This window comes from Apodemus sylvaticus, chromosome 23 (assembly GCF_947179515.1).
Source record: "Apodemus sylvaticus chromosome 23, mApoSyl1.1, whole genome shotgun sequence".
Lineage (NCBI taxonomy): Eukaryota > Metazoa > Chordata > Mammalia > Rodentia > Muridae > Apodemus > Apodemus sylvaticus.
In genome coordinates this window covers 13,495,786-13,519,268 of record NC_067494.1, presented here as the reverse complement: position 1 = coordinate 13,519,268, position 23,483 = coordinate 13,495,786, and the positions used below count along the sequence as shown (strand labels likewise).

The 23,483-nt window shown below is 43.7% G+C and overlaps 1 protein-coding gene across 1 annotated transcript in view; it reads left to right on the top strand.

Moving 5' to 3' along the window:
- Map3k5 (mitogen-activated protein kinase kinase kinase 5) overlaps positions 1 to 23,483 on the top strand; it is a 208,393-nt gene that overhangs the window by 136,544 nt on the left and 48,366 nt on the right. Inside the window, exons 12-14 of the mRNA XM_052170035.1 lie at positions 2,881 to 2,930; positions 5,337 to 5,432; positions 9,131 to 9,212. Of these exons, the coding sequence (XP_052025995.1) occupies positions 2,881 to 2,930; positions 5,337 to 5,432; positions 9,131 to 9,212 (228 nt within the window). The remainder of the gene's footprint in view (positions 1 to 2,880; positions 2,931 to 5,336; positions 5,433 to 9,130; positions 9,213 to 23,483) is intronic.

Below are 23,483 nucleotides of genomic sequence, written 5' to 3'. Positions count from 1 at the left end.
CCTTGGGGGACAGCTCAGTAGCAGACTGCAGAGGTTAAGGCTACATTGTGTGAGCATCAGACATCGGTCAGCAGCGAAGCCTCTGGGTCACAGTGTTATGTAGACATTTGGCCTCAGGTTGGCAGATATTAGAAGCCACTACGAGATGGACAGCAGAGGCTGCAGGCTGCAGTTATAATTTGCTGCTTTTGGTGACTTTACTTTTTTTTATTTAAATGTATATACATATTTTCATCTGTTTACTGGTTCACATCTGTGGGCAAGTGCATGCGTGCACATGCATGTGTATATGTGTCCAGGTGCACATGTTTATATGCATGTGTGTGAAGGCTGAGGACAACCTCAGGTAGCATCTTCATGAGTGCTGTCCACCTCCTTTGAGACAGGGTCTCTGAATGACCTTGCATTCACCAGGTAGGACAGAATGGTTGACTACTGGGGCCCAGGATCTTCCTGCCTCTGCCTGCCTCAGTGATGGGATTTCATGGGACCTGCCACTCCCTGGCATTTTTACATGGGTTCTAAGGTATCAAACTCAGGGTTGTGTTTGCAAGGTAAGTGCTTTAATGACCCAGTTATTGCCTCAGTTCTCCATTAGGCCTTTCTGCACTGCCCTCCCTCCCTGAAATCATAATAGAATCTGCTCGAATCCCAGTAAGGTGCAGTAAACACTGGTGTTTGAATAGTTTGCATCAGACTTGAGAGGACCTGTTCACACTCCTGGGTGCATGGCCCTAGGAAAGATTTAAGAGCTGTGGATAGAGATTGTAGGGGTTTGGGTTCCTCTTGCCAAGAGAAGAGTTCTAGACCACCTCGAAGCTGCAAAGCTCAGTGTCTGGTTCACTGGCCAGGCCAGGACCACAACCTCATAGCAGTGGGAAAAGGGTTCCTTTTACGGTTGTTTTATATATCATACTATTAATTGTATGTCATGGTCAAACACTTGGGGATTTTTCAATGTCTATTATCATTTTTACAGAGGGTATAGTTAAGAAAATAATCAGAGTAGTTTTGTCCTTGCTGGAGGAAGAGGCCAGGCAGGGAAGCTATCCAAGACGCCCAGACAGGCTCTGGCCTGGGTGTTGTTAGCTGGTGATGGCATGGACGATGGTCTTGTCAATGTTGTCAGTCACAAGATGGAAGGCCACTGACTTGGTAGATGAACCCGAGACATTTTTCATTGCCTAGTGTAAGTTCAGAATCTTACTGGGTCTTTGCTCTTACAGCCAGAGTTCTGTAGACGGATCAGTTAACTCCAGTTAGCTGTCAGAACTCCTGCATAAAGAACAATCGCCTGGAGCATTGTTAAGGAAGTCAGTTAGGGGTCAGCACCTGATTGGCCATTTAAAAGAGAAACTGAGTCCTGTCGGTTCATTTTTATAGGACTGTCTAGGAAAGCTTAAAAAAAAAAGCTGTGTGGATGTTCTGAGTGAAGCTGATATAAAACTGAATAAAACCCCAAAGTGGTGCTGATGAGAGAGTATCCACCAGCCTTCTTCAGTCAGGGAGCAGGGATGATTAAGGTGCTCACCTTGGAATTAGCTTTTGCTAAGAGGAATATTGAAAGCCAGGGTGCAGCGCATGGCCAACAGAACTCGTATGCAGGTCCCAGACCAGACCAGACCTGTTAGGTAGGCTGAGGTAAAAGATCACCCTGTACATAGATGTCAGTTTGGGAGATGTTGAAATTCCTAAAGATTTGTATAGGGAAAATGATCTAAGGACAATTATTTGATAGTGATTATGATAGTTTAGTCATGATTGAGAGATAAATTTTTTAGTTTTTAAAACATGGACTCTATGAATCACCCATGTATCACATCATAATTAAATTTTTATGTCCAAACATTATTAGCATATTAAGCTTTGCATAAATTAGGTAATAATCCCTTTGAGCTGTAATGGGCACTCTACATGCATATAAACTCTGACACACACACACACACACACACACACACACACATATTAATTCCTGAAAAATAAAAAGACACAGAGGTTTTGTTGAAATTTCTACCTAAAGTTAGTTCCAAGCTGGCTGTGGTAGTGTACTTCTGGAATCCCAGCACCCAAGAAGCTGAGGCAGGAGAATGGCAGGTTCACGGCCAGCATGGGCTATACAGTAAGGGCCGCCTTTCAAAGGGGAAAAGGTAATTCAGAAAGAATTACAGAGACTTTAATCAGATTGATTTTTTTTTCTTTCTCAGAAAATATATGCTAAGTCTGGGGAGAGAGCTTGGTCAGTAATGTGCTCCATACAAGTTTGGGAGTTGAGTTCCATTCTTAGAACCAACATTTTAAAAACCAGCTGTGTAGCGTGCACCCGCACTCCCAACCCCGGGAGGTGGAAACAGCTGCCCGGGGAACTCAAGAGAAAAGCTCCACACTCACAAAGAAATCACGAAGGACACGTGAGGTTGTCCTGTGACCTCCACACGCATCTGCACGGATGTGCTTACAAAGCCCACACCTGTGTGCTCAAACACACAAATGCAAGGAAAATAACTGGCAGTTAGTTATACTGAAAGAAAATGCGCTTATTCACTATAGCAATTGAATTACCTTGATCGCTGGTTCGTTGTTTTATTTTGTTCCTTTTTTTAAACTTACGATTGAAGCACAATAGTTACAACTAAAATTAGCGTTTCGAATTGGGCGTCGGTAATTCTTTCGGGCTTCTCGAAAGCTGTTGTCTTGGCGTACAGGAATTATGAAGTAAACATCACCCTGGTGGGCTCTGGAGGAACTGCCGCCTCTGTTAGATGATTTACGTGTGAGGAATTACACATCAGGAAAATGACTTTGTTATTAAAAATAATAAAAGTCAATGATTTTATGGTGTTTTTCCCCGCTTATTGTTGCTCCTCTTCTCCTGTGTTTCAGAAAGGTATACACGAGTGGAACTTCAGCGCGTCCTCAGTCAGGGGAGTGAGGTAAGCACCCCTAGTCCATTTGGAATCTACTTAGAAGACAAGCTTCTGAGATAGTCATAGCAGACTTTATGAAATTAAGTTAAATCATAATTTAAATGTGAAGAATGTTTCAGGAACCCTTCTTTGTTGTAAAGACTGAGCCTTCAGCCTCTCTGCCCGTTGTGACCAGTACCTCACCATTGTAGATCCTCGTACTAACACCATGCTTGTGACTCCGGGGTAATGTGACCTGTGACCTGGAGCCAACATGTGGCTTAAAGGGAGCTGTGTAGAGGTCCTCTCCTGCCGACTGACCTTCTGGCTAAGGCTGTAAGATGGCTTCCTGACCTTTATGTTACCAGGAACTAATCTGTGGATCCAAGCTCTGCAGGACATGAACCAGGCTACACCCTGGAACTCTAATTAATAACATATAAATAGGAAATTCATTAAAATTTCCCCCAAGGTTACTGTTGATGCAATTATGTTTGTGAGGTCACAGTGACAAATCAGTTCAGTTCTAAAACTCTGTCATAATGCCAATGACTCAGGAAAAAAAAAAAGTGTCCTCTCTCCTGGGAATTAGAAAAAAGATTATCGGTCAGATTCCATTGTCCGAGGTTAAGTGTTTGAAACTTTGTCATTTAGAAGCCTGGGCTTCTTGACTCATTCAACATTCAAACCAAATTCTGTTTATTACTGTTTGCCCCCCACATGGTGGAAATGGGAGACAACAGACTTCTGCAGGCTGGTTGTGCAATATCCTGTTGCTTTTGCGAGGACTGTAGCTGGTTTTGTTAGAGCCTGAACTGGTAGAGCGATGAGTCACAGAGAATTGTAGTTTCCCGGGTAGAACTACCTGTTACCTCCTGAGTGACTGAATAGAAGCAAGAGAGTTAAGGGGCTGACTCCTGTCTTTCTAATTAATACCTTCCCAATGCTTTACCCTCTTAATAGTCAATCCCTACTCCACTGAGTACTCCTTACCCATCATTGCTGCCCTCTTCAACAATCCACTGCTGGAGCTGCTATGCATTTCACCTCATCAGATCTGTTTTTACAATGAATTAGCCCGTGTTAATTAGGCCTGACAGCCCTTCCGTGCAGTTCTGGTGACTCACGGCATGTGAATAGCATGCCTCTATCTGGCGATCGCTGGCTTACATGTCAGGGAAACTTGAATTCCACTCTGTGACTTCAAAGACCTTTACCTGGCTTCCTTCTCTGTCAAGAAAGGGTGACAAACTAAGGAACAAACCCAGCTAGGACAGCAGTTTGCCTGGCGTCACCCATGTGCCCAGCTCAAGTCAGTGGCATTTAATGAGCACCAGCTGTGTACCATATTGAGTCCTCGTCTGCTAAAGAAACAAAGGTGGCGAAGCCAGGAGGTCCTCTTGAACTGTGCTGTCAGGTGGGAAGAGGGAGCAGACGTTTTAACAACCAGTGGCCATGTGGCATGAGCCAAGCCGTGGGCTCACCTGGCTAACTTAGATGATGACTAGAGTCTTTTTTTTTTTTTTAAAGCTTGGAAAATAATAAAATCTAGGCATGGTGGCACATGCCTGCAATCCTTGTACTCAGGAGGCCAGATCAAGAAAAGCGTGAGTTCAGGGTCAGTCTGGACTTCACAGTGAGTGTGGGGGGTCACCCTAAGGCACATAGGAAGGCCATTTTTCAAAACCCAAATGAAGAAAACCCAAGATGACTAAAGAAGGCCCGATACGTTACGTTCATGGACCAAATAGGGACCTTTGCTTGTTTTATCAGCAGTTTTGTCAGACAGCAGCCACGGTCTCACGTGTAGCTAAGGCTTCCACACGCCAATCGCAGAACTGAGTGGTCTGGCCTGTCAGACCTGAGATATTTACCTATCAGGCCCATTCAGAAAACATTGGCCAACTTTTGGCATAAGCCACCATGGCCTAACTTACCAAACTCAAAACTCTTCATGTTGTTCTAAAGCAAAGCGCTTGCTGCGCCCCGTTCAACTGCCAGTCCACGTTGCTTTGCTCTTTGGAATCTCTACGGCTAGTGCCCTGCCTTTGCTACCTCTTTGAACTGTCTTTCTAGTTCTGGAAGCATCACCCACAGGCCCGGAATCACTGAGGCTAGCCAGCGAGTTGCTGTGTATGCGTCCTCTCTGTGTGTGTCAGTGCTGTGCTGAATAGGACTCATTTCCATACCAGCCCCAACATGCAGCTCATGTATGTGTTCAACACCGCGGGGCAGCCCTGTTCTGCAAAGATGAATTGCAAACAACACATAACGTTTGTATGATGGTATGGGGAATATTGCTCTTGAAATGCTAAGTGTCAATGGTAGTGATGCCGTAGCAGGGTTAGATACAAAAGATGTTTAATTTTCAGTAGAGGTACAGGAAGTGGTGCTTGCTTGAATAATGTGGGTTTTTTTGTTTGTTTGTTTCAGCATCTCTAAGTTCGAAGAACGGTGCTGTTTCCTTTATGTGCTTCACAATTCTGACGACTTCCAAATCTACTTCTGCACAGAACTTCACTGTAAAAGGTACGTGTTTGTCATTGTGGATGGAACAGGCTATTTTCATTTGATCGCTGCTTTCAGGTAGAACAAGTGGCTTCTGAATGGCGAGGCGGTTACACACCCACCCACACCCACCCACCCACCCACACAGCGAGGCGCTCATACACACAGGGCGAGGCAGTTGTACACACTTTATTTGAATTCTGCTTTATGAGCATGTGGCATTGGATTTGAGGGTTCTGTTTATCAAATCAAGCCTTTGCCTAGTCACAGCATTTTAAACAAAACATCGGCCAGCAGGTTAATTGTTTAATACAGTGCCTCATTTCTTAAAATACTTATTTATTAGAGATGAATGCACACTTTATTTTCTGTGTGTCTGTGTGTGTGTGTATATCCACACACATGCACATGTATGCATGCCTTGTGCCCGGTAAACCTGAATAGGCTTCATTTGAAGGGCTCATTTTATGGTTTTTTTGGGGGGAGGCAGAGTGTGTATCTTGTCCCCAGCTTCCTGGGCCCTGTCTGCCTTTCAAATAGTCCCCTCTCCTCCTCTTCTTCCTCCTCCTTTTTTTCGTCCTCTTCTTCTTCCTCCTCCTCCTCTTCCTCCTCCTCCTTTTCTTCCTCCTCCTCTTCTTCCTCCTCCTCTTCTTCTTCCCCCTCCTCTCCTCTCCTTATGCCAGAGGCCCAGGACTTCCAGTCTGAAGCCTCTGAACTTGTGTATTCTGTCCCCTCCCCTCTCCCCTCTGCTGCCCCGCATAGCTGCGGTCACTGTAGAGGCCTTACATGTTCAGCAGGCCTGCCCCCCCTTCCATGTGATTCTTTGTACTTTGGAGAAAGGGACACTTTTAGTAAAGCCTTGGTGCTGGGGGCATTGGGGTGGTGGAGAAATGAGTGTCCAATTTTCCATGCTCAGATTCTTTAGTGTAAATTCACTACTGTCTGCAAGTGTGACCCTGCCTCCTATAGAACTTCCTGGGGAGCATATATAAGAAGTACCTGAGCCCCACTTCAGACTAATTATACTGGATTCTCTGGTGGTCACATAGCCTAGGAGCTGATCTATACTAGTAAAAGAGATAGCCCCACCCCCCAAATTTATGAACTTCACTGTATGCATTATTCTCTCCCGGTATATTACTCTTAGTGAAATATTTCACATCCCCTTAAAACTCAGTGATGGGCAGTGAGGTGGACGATTAATGACCACTTAGAAGACAGAGCATAGTTGAGAGTCAGTCCGGATTTAAACTTTATTGAGGAATGTGCTCTTTTCAGATACCCTCTTCTATAAATGACTGTAGACTCAGTAGACAGGGACTGGCTTCTCTCTTGATGTTCAGCCCTGAGGTAGCATCCATTTTAATCTTTAGTGAAATCCTAATAGAGCTGTATGATGACCATCTTCATTGAAAGAGAAAAATAAATAAAGCTTTTTGAGAGGTAACCACCTTAAAAGCATATGGCCAATAAGGTTAAAAATGGGGCCGTGACCCAGGCACGTGGGACCCCGTATCTGTGCTCCTGATGCATACAGTGGACTGCCGTCCCTCTGTGTCATATATTCTGTTAAGATGGTCATCCTGGGAAGTTTTCCATTAGTGGCTGGTGTGCATCCTCACCTCGGGTCTTCACATTTAACTTTAAAGCCATTTCTAGCTTACATTTCTCTCTCGAGTGATCTTACTTTTGTTTCTAACTTATCATGAAATTTAACTTTACTCAGAGTTTACTATTTTCCTAATCAATCGTGGGATTTTGCTTTGCTTTCATTTCATTGACATCTAAGAAATGTGCACTAGGAATGCAGGGTAAGACCTGGGGAAGGAGAGCCAGACATGCTGGTGCACAACTTTAACCCCAGCACTTTGGAGGCAGAAGTAGTCAGATTTGTGAGTTCAAGACCAGCCTGGTTGGGATGGGAGTGGGAAGATAGGAAGAGAAGAATTGGGGGAGGAGAAAAACATGATCAAAATATATTATACGGCAAAATTTGTTTTCAATAACAAAAGGAAGTAGACACAAGGCAACTCTAAATAGGTTGCAATCTCCAAAATAGCGACTTTCATTGGTTCCCATTAGGCAGAACAGTTTGGGGCCCTAAACGTTCAAAGAGTATTTGTTGAATGGATAGACAGATAAAATGGGGCACAGAAATCATTTCTTGAGTTGTATAGGGAAACTCGTCACATGATAACCTGCTCTGCCCATGCAACCGGTCAGCCTTGCATAGAGCTGCCTGTGAGACAAGCAGCCTTGTATACAGTACTTTCCATACATTATATATGAATCAGTAGCCTCAAGTTTACCCAGAGGGCGGAGGACAAATGTGTTTCTCTGATACCTTGCTTGGCACTGAGACTAACCTCAGAAATAAAACATAGCATTTTTAAAATGTCATTCAAAAGAGGTGACTGTCACTTGTGCTAAAGTAAGTCGGTCTGCCCTGATTCATATCAGCGCTTTAGACAGTACTTATAGGGGATATATGTGTATGTGTGTGTGTGTGTGTATGTGTGTGTGTGTGTGTGTATATATATTGTATAATATATATTATATATTATATATAATTATAATATATATCATATATATAGGATATATATAATATTGGAGTCCTCAGGCAAAAGATTTAATAACAGATCAAATTTATAGATGCTAGATATTCTGGAATATCCAGGATGTGGGTATTTTATTGTTTTTAAATAACAATCATAGCAATAAAGCAACATTACCATTTATTTTAAGATTTTTTTTTTTTGATTTTGTTTTTTTCAAGACAGGGTTTCTCTGTATAGCCCTGGCTGTCCTGGAACTCACTCTGTAGAACAGGCTGGCCTCAAACTCAGAAATCCTCCTGCCTCTGCCTCCCAGAGTGCTGGGATTACAGGCGTGCGCCACCACAGCCCGGCTAACATTACCGTTTATGAAGGCAGTGTGCTGTGGGTGCACTTTTCAAGTGTTACTCTAAGTATCTTCCGGTCCAAGAACCCTGTATATCTGCTCTACAATTAGACGCCCAGAGAGATGGAAGAGTTTGCCTAAGGTCATACCGATACCAGTAATCTTGATCTAATAGTCCACATGGTCAGCATTTCTGACTTTGTCTAGTAACATTTCTGAGTGGTCTAGTTCCATGTCACATGTACTATTATTTGCAGCCAGAAATTTCTAGAAAACCCTATCAAGCTGAGATAGGTTCTTTTCGCATTCCCACCCCTATTCCTCACAACCCCCCAACACACAATGCTGATCCTGATGATTTATTTGCCTAAAGACTCTTGGTTCTCAATTTTTTTGGCTCTGAAGTCGATTTGGGATATATTTATTTACAGTGGCTGGGCTTGGGATCTCTCAACTTGAGCAAAAGCTGGGAGTGTGGTACTCATTCACCAGAGATCTCGCTTCCCATAGCTTCTCGGTTGGTGGCCAACCAGCACGTTACTCTGTGCTGGGGGCCATCAGTTAGACACAAGTACTGTAGTCACTAAGACCTGTGGATCATTTGATTCTTCATAAACTCGGCTTGTGTTCCGTGGCTGCCCAGTTATTGACTGATCTGAGAGCTTCTATCATGCTGGAGGCAGGCCAGGCTGAGGCAGGGTGTTCAGTGGGTGTAGGGTCCAAATGAATTCTCCACCTAAGCTATTGTCAGCTCACGATGGGGTCGCTGAGCAGGAGAGGAGCACATGCACTTGATGGTACCAACTCTCTCGTTGTAGGTTTTTTGAAATGGTGAATACCATCACGGAAGAGAAGGGGAGAGGCACGGAGGAAGGAGACTGTGAAGGTGACTCCCTGGAGGTAAGGGCTGAACTAAGCATGCATTTTACAAATAAGCTTCGAAAGCTGACTTCAAGGGGGCTGGGAAAGAATGAGGCTCATCACTGTGGTGGGGTGAAGCAGGGACGCACTCAGAGTCGAAATTTTCTCTTATTAAGAGGGCTAGACAGGTGGCTATGCAATTAAGAGCCAGTTCTGTTCTCCCAGAGGACCTAGCTTCAGTTCCCAGCACCCTGGTCCAACAACTTACAACTGCCTGTAACTCCAGCTCCAAAGGCTCCCACAGCATCCTCTGGCCTCTGCAGACACCAACACACTAACCCTAACCCCTAACCGTAATCCTAACTCCTAACCCCTAACCCCAACCCTAACCCCTAACCCCTAACCCCTAACCCCTAACCCCTAACCCTAACCCCTTCACTCCTACAGTGAAGTGTACAGAAGCATGTACAAATAAATAAAAAATAGCTTTAACGCAAACACCAATCACAGCCTCCTCAGAGCAATGGTTCTCAACCTGCAAGTTGTGGGCCTTTATGGAGTTCAATGACCCCTTTTACAGGGGTCACCTAAGATCATTAGAAAACACAGGTATTTACATTAGGATTCATAACAGTAGCAAAATGATAGTTATAAAGTAACAAGGAAAATAATTTTATGGTTGGGGTCACCACGACGTGAGGAACTGTAGTAAAAGGTTGCTGCAGTGGGAGGGTTGAGGACCACTGTCCTCAGAGGAACGGAGCTGCCACATTTACTTATATGATAGTGACTACGTGTATCTTGTCTATGGAGGTGTTAACTGACCTCAGTGTGTGGGCCCCAGGGTCCTTACTTTTTTTCCTGGTCTCTCTTCAGTGAAAGTTCCAGATGATAAAATCTCTCTGGCCTTCTGTAGTGTGGCCTTGAACTCACTATGCAGTCCAGGCTGCCTTGAGTTCTAGAGCCTCTTGCCTCTGCCTCTCAAGTGCTGGGATTACAGGTGTGTGGCTCTGCCACCATTTTGAAATTGGCATGCTAGCATTAAAGTGAAATTGAAAAACGATAAAACTATAAACTAATAGCCAAGATCAGGATATGTACATTTTAGATTGTTTTGGTAATTTCATTCCGTTTTCTGAACTAAAAAATATTTATGTAAAATAAAAAAATAACTGTTACTCAGTAGAGGTAACAGATGAAGGAAAAATTTTAATATACTAACCAAACATTACTGCTATCACATATAGTTAGATTCTGTAATTATTTAATGGTTTTATAAATTTTATATTGACAAGGGGGCCTATGCTTCTTAAAGGTGTAAGAAGATGGTAGATGTAATTTAGAAAAAAATTCTCAGTGTGTTAGCTTGCTGGTCACAGGAGTAGTAAACAGTAATACTTACTTGTGTGCATTTGACATGTAGTACTTTTATATATTTGGATCAGGCCTCTGACTTCCTATTTCAGTGTTCTTTGATCATTAGAATCTGTATTTTATTTGTTTTAAATTGAGTGTTTCTTGATACAAATCCATTGTCCAGGTAAAAATAATGAGAATAATCACTAAAATAAAATCATGAAGGCTTAGGCAGGAAAATCCATAAAATCCCCTCACAGTCCCACGTGGTCCTTGGTTTTTTGTTTTTTCTGTTTTTTTAAACCAACAACATCTACCTCTTACCTCATTTTTTCCTCTGAGGAACTGGATACATTTTGCTAAAAATATGCATGTATTGTACCCAGGCTACGGTAACAGTAACCATAGATAGGCAAGGTTGGTTTTGTGATTGGACCACCAGTTAGGGACTGGGAATTAATTTCAGTATATGCACCACATGGCGCATGGGTTTTATTTGCCTAGTATTTGTGATCAGTCTGCCTGGCCTCAGTGTCTTGTATAAGGGAAGTGGCTCACTTTGCAAAGAGCTCTGTTTGGTAGTAGCATTTGGAGTGGGAGTTGGGAGAGGCCCTTCGTGGCTGAGCAGGTCCTATCAAAAACTCCACGACCAGTTAAATAAGGGGATACACATGTCATCTCTGGAAACATCTAGAGGGTTCTGTTAAATCAGCTGACCTCTCAAAACCTTGTAGGCATGTTCAGTATCACTCTGACCCATCACACTCTTCTCTACTAAGTGTGGGAGCGCCTAGCATCTGTGGTAGGGAACTTTTTTTCTTTTTTCTTTCTTTGTTGTTTTTGTTGTTGTTGTTGTTATTTTATTTTAATTTATATACATTTCAAGTATTCTCCCCTTACTGGTTTCCCCCTTTCCCAGAAACCCCCTCTTCTATCCCCCCTCCCCCTCCTTCTATGGGGGTCTTCTTCCACCCACCCACCCACTCACCCACTCACTCACTCCTACCTCCCCACCCTTGATTCCCCTATACTGGGGCATCTATCAAACCGTCATAGGAACAAGGACCTCTCCTCCCATTGATGCCTGACAAGGCCGTCCTCTGCTACATATACAGTCAGAGCCATGTGTACTCTTTGGTTGGTGGCTTAGTTCCTGGGAGCTCTGGGAGGTCTGGTTGGTTGATATTGATGTTCTTCCTATCAAAGCTGTAAAACCCTTCAACTCCATCCTTTCTCTAGCTCCTCCACTGGGGTCCCAGAACTCAGTGCAATGGTTGGCTGTGAACATCCAACTCTGTATTTGTAAGGCTCTGGCAGGGTCTCTCAGGAGACAGCTAAGGAACTTTCTTATATGTCTATGTTTGTGTTGCATCAAAATAATTTAAACTCTCGGACACAGAATGGTTTCCATCGTATTCTCAGTGGGCTTTACAGCCTCATCCAAGAATTCAAGCATCTTCTGTTTTACAAATTTGGACTCTGTTTGCCCTGGTGCCTCAGCTATTGCTAATTTTGTTATTTTTAAATAACAGTAGTAGCAACAAAGCAATGTCAAGAATGCAGTATGCTATAGATACACTTCACAAGCGTTACTCAGGCATCTTCCAGTCTATGAAACTGTCTTATTTGTTCCAGTCAATAAAATTATGTTATAGTTGTTACTATAGCATACATTTGTCCGTTAGCATACATTCACAAATGGCTACAGTAGTCTTCTAAACTGAAGGATGTTGGAGCCCACCTCTCTTCTTCTCAGTGTCTTTCATAGCTATAGCTATATCTTTAAACCTTTATTTACATTTTGCATGGTGTATAACTTTCTGGTATGTATCTGATGGTGTCTCTTAACTATTTTTTCCCATTTAAATTATTTTATTAGCATGCTACTGGATTAAAATGAAGTGCTTCACTTCCTGACAGTGATCAGAAACCCAACTTCAGCCTCTGTATGATAAACCAAAACTAAATTCCTTTTCTTCTCAACCTCTATCCTACATAAGAAGAATTTTATTAGAGAGCCTCTTTAAAGGATAATCGGGATAGGTATGCACAGTTATTTTGTGTATACTTCAACTGGAATTCATAGAGTTTCACCACACATACCAATTCAAGAAGCCTTTGGGTACCTTCGCCCAACAAAATGAAAATATTGGGAAAGCTGGCTGACCAGGAGATGCTCCTAATACTTTTATCTTCAATTATGATGTTAACATTCAACAGATAATGTTAATGTGGTTCCCAAGGTTCCAAATACATAGCCAACCCTAGATTTCCCAGCCTTTGAAAAACTTTCTAGTTGGGGTTAGACTCTTTCAGATTTTAATAACGAGTGGTGCACAACAATGATGGATACGGTCTTCTGTGGCTCATGACCAGGCCTCTCCTGTCCAGAGTCTGATCTAACCCTCTGTGATCTCTGAACTGGAGACTAGAGCCCTGGATTATGGCTCTGATTTGCCAGTAATCAGCTTTAGTTTTATATACCGGCTTGTCTTAAGATAATTTCCACCTTTAGAATTAGAAATTAGAACAAGAAGATCTTAATTATCTTTTCTCTGCTTTGAGTTTTTAAATAATTTTCCACATCCATAGGAACTTTCCAGGTTTGTTTCATAGATAGCACTATATCATGCCTCATACAGCAGCATTTCCTTTTGATTCAGGGCCATGTGTTTTGACTCAGGCTGTGGGTTTTTTTTGGAAGGTTTATGAGCCCTGTATTTTTAGTAATTTAATGTGTTGGCTTACAGTGGGGTCTTCAGGAAGCTGAGTGTAGCTGGCCACTAAGGTTTGAATACTCACTACCCGTGGTCCCTGTTGTACTTCTTGCCTCTAGTGCATTCCTGCAGGGTACAAGCTGCAGCCCCAGACTGGGGAGAAACCCCAGACCAGCTGCTCTCCCTTGCCTGTCTGCCCTTGTCCCTTGTCACCATCAGAGACCACCCGTTCACATTTAATCCTGGGGCTCGCCAGATTGTACACTATTACAGAGCCTTAAAGTGGTGCATTAGTTGCGTTTCCTATTGCAGATCCTTGTAGAAGGAAGGCATTACTTGTGATTCCTGTTGCTGTGCTCAAAGACGTGTGACAAGAAGCTTAAAGGGAGGGGGGCTTGTCTGGGCATACAGTAGTAGGGAGATGCAGTCCACCATGGCGAGGAAGACATGGCCGTGGGAACAAGGGGCAGAGAGTATGCAGGGCGTGGTGATGGGCTATCAAACCTCCAGGCTGGAGAGTTACTAAAGGTCCCACAATCTTAGAAAAGCAATGCTATGAGTTAGGGTTCAAGTGTACAGGCCCATGGGGGGTAATTTCACGTCCAAGTCACAGTGAGGAGGACTGTGTCAAGCCATTGTCCCTCCTGTCTGCTCTTATGCCCCTCCCCTTTCTCTCCCATGGTCCAGCCGCGCCATGTCCTTCCTGGGTGCTCTGCTTCCCAGTGGCTAGACGTGACAAGGGTTGTAGCCTTCATACTGGACGACCATGTCTTCTGTTCCAAGATCTCAGGTGCCATGCTTCTTTTTACGTTATTTAATTTTTTTTTATTTGGTTTTTTCAAGACAGGGTTTCTCTGTGTAGCCCTGGCTGTCCTGGAGCTCACTCTGTAGACCAGGCTGGCCTCGAACTCAGAAATCCACCTGCCTCTGCCTCCCAAGTGCTGGGATTAAAGGCGCAATGTATATTTCTAACAAGGGTGTCTGCTGTCACCAAATTCAACATGCATCTCTCTCTCTCTCTCTCTCTCTCTCTCTCTCTCTCTCTCTCTCTCTCTCTCTCTCTCTCTCTCTCTCTCTCTCTCTCTCATGTCTTTATAGCTCTCTTTTGTGTATTAATGGACACAGGCCTGAGGCATTACTGCAGCAAGCTCTGTGAACTTGTCTCTCTCTGGTTCCCAGTGAACAGGGAGAGAAAGTCGGCCCCTTATGGTTGGCAGGGTGGGGTCAGGCTCCGTAGAATGAACACTTTCCTTCGACTCAGACCCCTGCGAGGTGAGGTGAAGAAAGACTTCTGTCTGTTGATGTGCTTCACAAACACTTGTTGAGATGCTGTGTAAGATCAACACCAACTTGCTGTCTATTCGTCTTGTTGATCTTTTGTCCTCTACCAATTAAGGTTCTGTACTTAGGAGCCTGCTCGTTAACTCTCAAAAGAGAAGACAAGAAGCTTTAATGTTAATCAATGGACGAGATGTAAAATACCCAGAAGGGGCTTCCTAGCCAGCTAGGGTTGATTACCGATGTACATCATTGTTGTAGAAATTTTCAGTCCCAATCTGGGGCTTCTACCCCACCTTTGACTCAGTTCCCAGATAAAGGACACACAGTTTTTATTATTTACAATAAACGTTAAACAGCGCTAGAGCAGGGCAGATATTTACCCTCTGTGTTATTAGAATTTACTATCGATAACTCCTAGGTTATTACTTACTATATTTTATCTGAGCTGCTTTTAACTCCGATTGGCCAGTCCTCAGAGCCATGTTCTCTTGACTCCTAATCCATGGTCTCTCTCTCTCTCTCTCTCTCTCTCTCTCTCTCTCTCTCACACACACACACACACACACACACACACACCCCTGCCTATATCTCTTCGGCCCAGCTGTTGTCCGTCAGCATCTTTATTTACCATTTAGAAATAACTTGGGAGCAAAGTCGCATAGCACCACTTGGGTCCTACATGATGATGTCTTGTCTCTGGGGCAGCCAGGTCTTGAGGAACCAGTATTAGCATTAGAATACAAGCAGCACCAGGGCATCCCACTAGACGGATGGAGGGACAGAGCAGAGTAATGTAGTGACCAACCAGTAAAAAGCAGTGAAAGTTTTGACAGTTTTGCACAGGCAGCTTCTTGTCTACGTTGGAATTCTCCGGGCTCCCTTTGGGAGGAAGCCACAGCAGCTGTTTTTAAAGGAGGTTTTGCTACATCAACAAAAGCCTCCCCGTCCCCATGCCATAAGGCAGCTCTTTGCTTTGATATTTTCAGTCGAAAATAATCTTCATCTACACTGTCAGGACCAAGTGGATTCCAGATATACATTCAGAAAATATCAATCACCTGCTATACAGTCAGTTCTACGGAATCAGGAGAACCTGAAACAGAAGTTGATCCCAGCTGTCATGGAGCCAGTGTTTCAAGAAACAGACAGTAACACAAATAAACTGTAGAGTGTGACAGTGCTCAGCGTTAAGGGCAAATGAAGCAGGACTGGAGGGGTGGGCTGTAGGGTGCCAGGGATATGCAGTTTTACACAGGGGGATAAGGAAGTTTCTTGAAAAATAGCTTCTTGGGTTGAGCTCATGGGTGGAACACTTGCCTGACAGTTGGGAGACTCTGGGTCTCGTTCCTTATGTTTGTACCTGCTGGATTTGATATTCTGTTAAAGGTATTGATGGTTGTTAATATATTTTCACATTTATTAAGGGGACAGTATAGACCAACCTTTTAGGTCCATGAGGTGACTGCTTACATGATGTGATTTAGTACCAGAAGAAATTATCTAGACTTTAAAAGGTGGTTCTTTCACTGTGGGTCCCTGGCCAATGCAAGGACTGAGAGAATCAGGGATCCATTGTGGGAGAATCTGGATCTGTTGTGGAAGAACAGGGATCTGTTGAGGGGGAATTAGGGATCTGTTGTGGGAGCGTCAGGGATCTGTTGTGGGGGAATCAGGGATCTATTGTGGGAGAACCAGGGATCTGTTATGGGAGAGTCAGGGATCTGTTGTGGGAGAACCAGGGATCTGTTGTGGGAGAACCAGGGATCTGTTATGGGAGAGTCAGGGATCTGTTGTGGGAGAGTCAGGGATCTGTTGTGGGAGAACCAGGGATCTGTTTGGGAGATCACAGCTCTGTTATTCACCCCTGTCACTCCTATCCTCCGTGCCAGCTCTCTTCCCAGGCCCAGTTTATATTTTCTGGATAGAAAACAAAAAAGAATGATTCTACATGTATTCCCAGTCCTTGCTTTGAAATGCAACTGCTGTCTCCCTTAGCAACAACCTGACCTGCTAACCCATTGCCATAGAAATAGAACGAGAAATTTGTAAGCAGTGGGCAACCTTCTTTCTCCACACATATTTGTTTACATTATTCCTGTTGTTTGCCTCAGGTCTCCAGGTTCACATGCCTGTCTCTCAGGCAGACTTCCCTGGACCGGGCATCCTTCCTGCTTATATGAAGCACCTAGCATAGGAGGGTTGTCTAATACATAATACTCTAATATATGAGTACGCTAGGCACTTAGAATAGATTCCCACTGTTGCCAACAAGTCAACTGACACCTCCATGCCCTCCTGGGTACTCAGCCCCATTCTCCGCCCAGTTTTCTGTCTGCTAATTCCCTCTCCTTACATAAGATCCAGCTTCCTATCTCCGCTCCCTTTCAGATTATCTTTTTTAATTTATATCTTTATTTTATAGTAGAAAAATAAGCAGTAAACCATCAAAGTGGTAATCGCCATTGAAATGGTTTTTATTTGAATCATTCTGTTTTTATTACAAGGTCTTCTGAGTTTTGTTTATGACTGCCATTTTCGATAGGAGTCAACTAATTCATAATTTAACAAAAATGGTCCTGGGATGCTTAGGTTCCTGAGGGAAACGGAAAGCCCACTAAACCTGTCAGCATACACGCTCTTTACTGGGCTAAATCAGTATTCTGTGGCAAACACGTTTTCAATGAAAACTAAGCTGATACTGAATCTCCCCCCTCCCCCCCCCATATAGACTCTTATAGCCCAGGATGGCCTCGAATTATACGCAAGGCAACTCTTTAACTTCTGACCCCCCCAAAAAAATTAAAAGAAAAGAAAAGAATTCTCCATACTTTCAAGCTCCAGTCCTGTGCATTGAACGAGTGGACTGAGTCAAATTCAGTTTCCAGCATTGCTGGGTTTTGAACCTCATGGGTTTGTGTATTCATTTATTAAAGTCATATTTCCACAGTCCTAAAAAAACAAAAAAAATTCTGACTCTCTGCCTCTGCCTCCCTACCTGATACTGACTCCAAATGATTTATTACCTGCTTTCAAAACTTTGTATTTGTATTCTAACTTACCAGGCAAATAGTTACTGGGCTGAGACAAGTGGGCAAGACGGGGTCTGTGGAAGATATGAGCAGAGGGCTCCAGGAAGCGCTCCCTGGTAGAGAGCGTGCTGGCATCAACACTCCTTGGGTTCAGTCCCTAGTAAAACAGTGAGAATTGTAACCAAGGGAGAGCAGAGCATCTTGGTGTAAGCCTCAGGAGAGTCTTAACTTACCGGAGAGACCCTCTGAGTGGACCACGCAGAGACGGGAATCAATGCAAAAAGCAAGAGGATTTTTATTTAATTTCCAGCATGCTGGGGTCGCCCTGCACATAAAGAGAGACCACGTGCGCCAGGCTGCACAGGCCTTTATACAGTCCTCAGAGCAGCTGACATTAGGCACAATGTGATTGGCAGAACAGTGTTACCTTTAAACGAATTGGTTGTTAGGGGATGAGGTAGGTGGCCAAGGGAATCTGGGCCTTTCCTAGCCACAGGGACCTCCCTGTGGTCTGAGGAATGTAATTTAGCCTTTCTCTTCTGGGAGGGGGAGCACTTGACCTTCTGGAAGGGGCCAGTGTTTCATGACCTTTTCAAAATTCCTGAGTTAACCCTTTCATTGGAAGCACATCAGTCATCTTGAGAAGTCAACAAATGGTCGGTTGAGGAGCTTGTTCCTGCGGCTCGAGGTAGGTTTTTGTGGGTGGAAAAGAAGCTTCTGGAATCATCCCCACTAGAAGAGACTGATTAGAAAAGGATGGAAATGGGTAGAGGAGGCCTGAAGGATACTCATGCTGTGCCAAGGAGTTTGCATCTGACCCTGAAAACAACAGAGACAAGAAAGTGGAGTGGGCCATTGTACTGGCTAGTTTCGTGTGTCAACTTGACACAGGCTGGAGTTATCACAGAGAAAGGAGTTTCAGTTGGGGAACTGCCTCCATGAAATCCAGCTGTGGGGCATTTTCTCAGTTAGTGATCAAGTGGGGAGGGCCCCTTGTGGGTGGTACCACCTTTGGGCTGGTGCTCTTGGGTTCTATAAGAGAGCAGGCTAAGCAAGCCAGGGGAAGCAAGCCAGTAAGAAACACATCCCTCCATGGCCTCTGCATCAGCTTCTGCTTCCTGACCTGCTTGAGTTCCAGTCCTGACTTCCTTTAGTGATGAACTGCAATGTGGAAGTATAAGCTCAATAAACCCTTTCCTCCCCAACTTGCTTCTTGGTCATGATGTTTGTGCAGGAATAGAAACCCTGACTAAGACAGCCATCTTAATTTGGAAGGTCATTTTAGAACTTTGGGTGTTGCAAACTTGAGGGTCATCTTCCTAGGGAAAACTTGCTAGAGAAGAAAGCAACAAAGGAGGTAGGGACCAGGATTCATAGAGACTCTAAGGCCTGTCCAGAGGCGTTAGCACTGAGGACAAAGATGAACCCTGGCAACATGAGCCTCCACAGAGGAAGCCCCACAGTGTCTGTCAGTGGATCTGATGGCGGGAGTAAGGGAAGGAACCACTGGAGTCTGCATGGGCAAGGTTATCAGCCATGTGACTGAAGAAGTGTGTGGGTGTCGAATGGGTTCAGACAATACGCTGGGACATCATCATGGCGCTGGTGTTGAAAACAAAATCAATACTCGATTTTTAACCTTACCCGTGATGGGGTCCCTGTAGCATGGTATCTTAGTTACTGCTCCGTTGCTATGAAGAGGCAAATCTTGTAAGAGAAAGCATTTAACTGGGGCCTTGCTTACAGTTTTAGAGGGTTAGTCCAGGATCATCATGGCAGGAGGCAGACAGGCATGGTACTAGAGCAGTAGCTAAAAGAGGTTTATATCATGATCTGCAGGCAGCTGGTAGAGAGAGACTAAGCCTGGTGTGGGCTTTTGAAACCTTAAAGCCTACCCCCATTAACATAGCTCCTCCAGCCAGAACATACCTCCCAAGCCTTCCTAAACAGTTCACCAACTAAAGACTAACCATGCAAATATTTGAGCCTGTGGGAGCGATTCTCATTCAGAGCTCCATACATGGAGAGTAGGAAGAATGCAAACTCTTGATTCTGGAGATCTGGCTTTAAACACAGCTCCGACATTTTCATTAAAAAGAGATCTCTGGCCATGTGTAGATTCATAGGGGTCGTCTGTCTTTCTTACTGTGTAACAAGGAGTTTGGAAATCAGGTGAGGAGGGAGATTTGACTTTTTTTTTCCTTATAAGTTTTGAAGTACTATAATAATAATATCAAATGTCGAGGAATCTCAACCTGGTATGTAGGTTTGTTTCTTGGAGAGGGACACTGGCAAACTTGAGCTTCTTCGCTAACGGTCTTTGTTGGTGGGATTCCAGCCAGCACAGCCCAGGACTGCCAGATTCCAGACCAAGGGAACTGGGTGTGGCCACTTGAACTCCTTGGGTGGTATGGTTGTCTTACTGCATCTTACGAGATCCCTGTTTCACTGTCCAAGTCTGGGCTTATTGTTGGACGCTCCCTGCCGCCTCTACCATGCCCCACCCCCACCCCACCCCCACGTTCCTCATCTCTCAAGCAGAATTCCCCGAGGAGCTGTTAGAAGACCTAGCCTTCATCTGGACACTAGGTGTTCATTCTAGCATAGGAAGCGTCTCCAATGTGGCTCTGGTACCTCAGAGTAGATGCTTAAGGTTGCCATCAAGAGAACAGACACCTTCTTCCAAGAATTTGGGCCATGTTCCAAGAGAGAGGGGTCTAAGATGGAGTCCTTTGTACCCCACTCTAACAAAGTGTTTTGTCCAAGAGATATGACCCAAGTGCCTTCAAGGACAGCTTCAGAACTTGGATCTGAGGCCGGCATGGCCTGTTGGGCCCCTAGAGTCTAATTACCATCCTGTGTTGTTGGCCTGTCCTTTTTTTTTAATCTGTGCTCTTACTATTTTTCTGAGACGGGATCTCATGTAGCCCAGGATAACTCTAGAACCCCTTATGTTTCTGAGGATAGCCTTGAACTTCTGGTTTACCTCCCAAGTTTAGGATTAGAGAAGGGCACCACCTTGCTTCCTTTTAACATTTTATTTAGAATGCTTGGAGTTACTATTGCTGCGATGAACTACCGTGACCAGAACAAATCGTGGAGGACAGGGCTTATTTCAAATCACTGTTCATCACCGAAGGAAGTCAGAATAGTTGGAACTGATTCAGAGTTCAGTTCCAGACTGAGCTGGAACATGGAGGCAGATGTCCTGGAGGGGTGCTGCTTGCTGGCTTGCTCCCCAGGGCTTGCCCAGACTGTGTTCCTGTAGAACCCAGGACCACCAGGACAGTGATGGCTCCACCCACAATGGGCCGGACCCTCCCCCTTCAGTCACTAATTAAGAAAATGCCATGCTGGCTTGCCTGATCTAATGGAGGCATTTTCTTAATTGAGGATCCCTCCTCTCAGATGATGTCAGCTTGTGTCACATTAACATAAAACCAACTAGCCAGCACGGTGTGTGTGTCCAAGAATATATACACACATACACGAGTAGATGACACAGAGTCTTCTCTCCTTCCACCATGCGGTACTGAATTCGGGTCCTTTGGGCGCCCACAGTAAGTACCCTTGCTTACTAAGTCATCTTCTCATCCTTGTGGCCTCATGCTCTTTTTTGAAATTTTCCTTATCTTTGATGTTTTATTTGGTATCTTACTATTTTCCTGCATCATGTCTGAGTATGGTTTTATTTTTATCTCCTATTCAGGGCCCGGTTTCTAGGAATTGCGTTGGGTTGTTCCAAACATTTATAGTCTGTTTTGTTCTTCCTTGTTTTGAAAATTCCTCGGCTTGTATCTTTATGTACGCATTTTTCGGTTTCTGTGTCATTAGAGTTTCTCCTTTGAATTATTTTGCTAGAACTCACCAGGTGTGGCAGCACATGCCTGTACTCCATCCCAACAATCAAGAGGTGGAGGGAGGGGGACTGAGACCCGAGGCTAACATGAGCTACACAGCAAGACTCTTTCTCAAAAAAAAAAAATGTTCCATGAATTTTTAAAAGTTCTTTGAAAACCTCATTTGTAAATCTAGCCAGTATGCTGTATTTCAAAGTCATTTTCTTAACAAACATAAAAATCCACAGACACAGTCATCCTCGTGACGTACTGGCACTTAAATGTTAAATCTCTGGCTTTTAGGTATAAGAAATCATCTCCTTTTTCAAAAGCAGATAGCAGAGACCATTCCGTGAGGCAAAGGGTTGCTAGATCTGCACTCCAGACAGCTGTAGATAGGGCATGGGTAGGGTGGGGTTGTCCTGGGGTCTCTCCTGTCTACTCCCATTTATTGGCTTCCTCCGGGGACACAGCTTGAGCATTAGAAAGGTCTTAAGTCCTGCAGTTCCCGTCCAGGGCTTGAGTCTCCTCATCCTTCGAGCTGCTCCTTCTGCTGTGATGTGTGGGGTAGCTTCTCTGGAGTGGTCTCTGTCCCCCATTCACTTTGGTGCAGCTGTGACCAATATCCTTGGCTCTTGGAGGCTCAGGACTATAAAAGATCAAAAATGTCCTCTTATTTTAAGGATCCCTTGGGGACTTTAGAGTCTTGCTTCTCTCCTGGGTGTGTAGCCATTCCTGGGAGTGCTTCTCTCTTCCTTAAAACTTGTCTCATTTTGAGTCACCAGAAACATCTCGTCTCATAAGACTTGAGGGTAAGACGTAAATAATCCTTATTTAGCCATCACCTCCTCAGACCTCCGACAGTGCTCCTCCTTGAGACCTGTCCGTGGTTTTACTGTCCTGGCAGCCTGTGAAGTATTTCAGCAGCACGCAAAGCTGAGAAACAGGGAAACTTAGCTAGAGGTGGCAGAAAGGACAGATGTCCTGCCAGGTGGACCGTGGAAATCGGGACGGGGGCGGGGTGGGGGAGGGCGGACTTCGAGGCTTCCTGGAGGCCTTCACACCCAAAACTGTAAAGCTACAAGGTATTTGCCACATGTGCTATCAAATAAGAACACCTACCTTGTATTGGCAGTGTCTGCTGTTTTTTAATTCTTAAAGGGGTTGTTAATTTTGTAAAAATAATTTTGAAACTTTTTTATTTTGTTTATTAATTTTTAATTAGCACACAATGCATTGTGCTTTGTTAATGGATAACCACAACTCTCACCTTCCCAGATACTGGTTCTCTCCCCTTCCACTAGTGGGTCTTCCTTCTGCTTTCACCACACACTCGCTCGCGCACACACATACATATACACACATATGCACACACATACACACACATACACACACATATACACACACATACATATACACACATATGTATATACACACACATACACATACACACATATACACACACATACATATATACACACATATACATATACACACACACATACACACATATACACACATACACACACATACATATACACACACATATACACACACATACATATACACACACAGACACATATACATATACACACATATACACACATACACACACATACACACATACATACACTTACACATATATACATATACACACATACATACACATACACACATACACACTCATACATATATACACATACACACACTTACACATATATACATATACACACATACATACACATACACACATACCTATACACACACACATACACACATATACACACACATACACATATACACACATTACACACATACACATGTGTATATATAAAATGTGTTATATAATATATTATAAGTATTATACATAATATTATACATATATTATAATACGTATAGTATTATAATTACATATTATATATTATAATTATATAATATAGTATTGTGATTATATAATATATGATATATTTATATATATTATATATATTTTACCCTTTATCCCCTAAGTAGCCCATCTTATTATTTCACTTGTAAGGCCATTGTTAAAGTAAGGAAAATGTTTATGAAAAGACCTAGTATTTGCTTGGT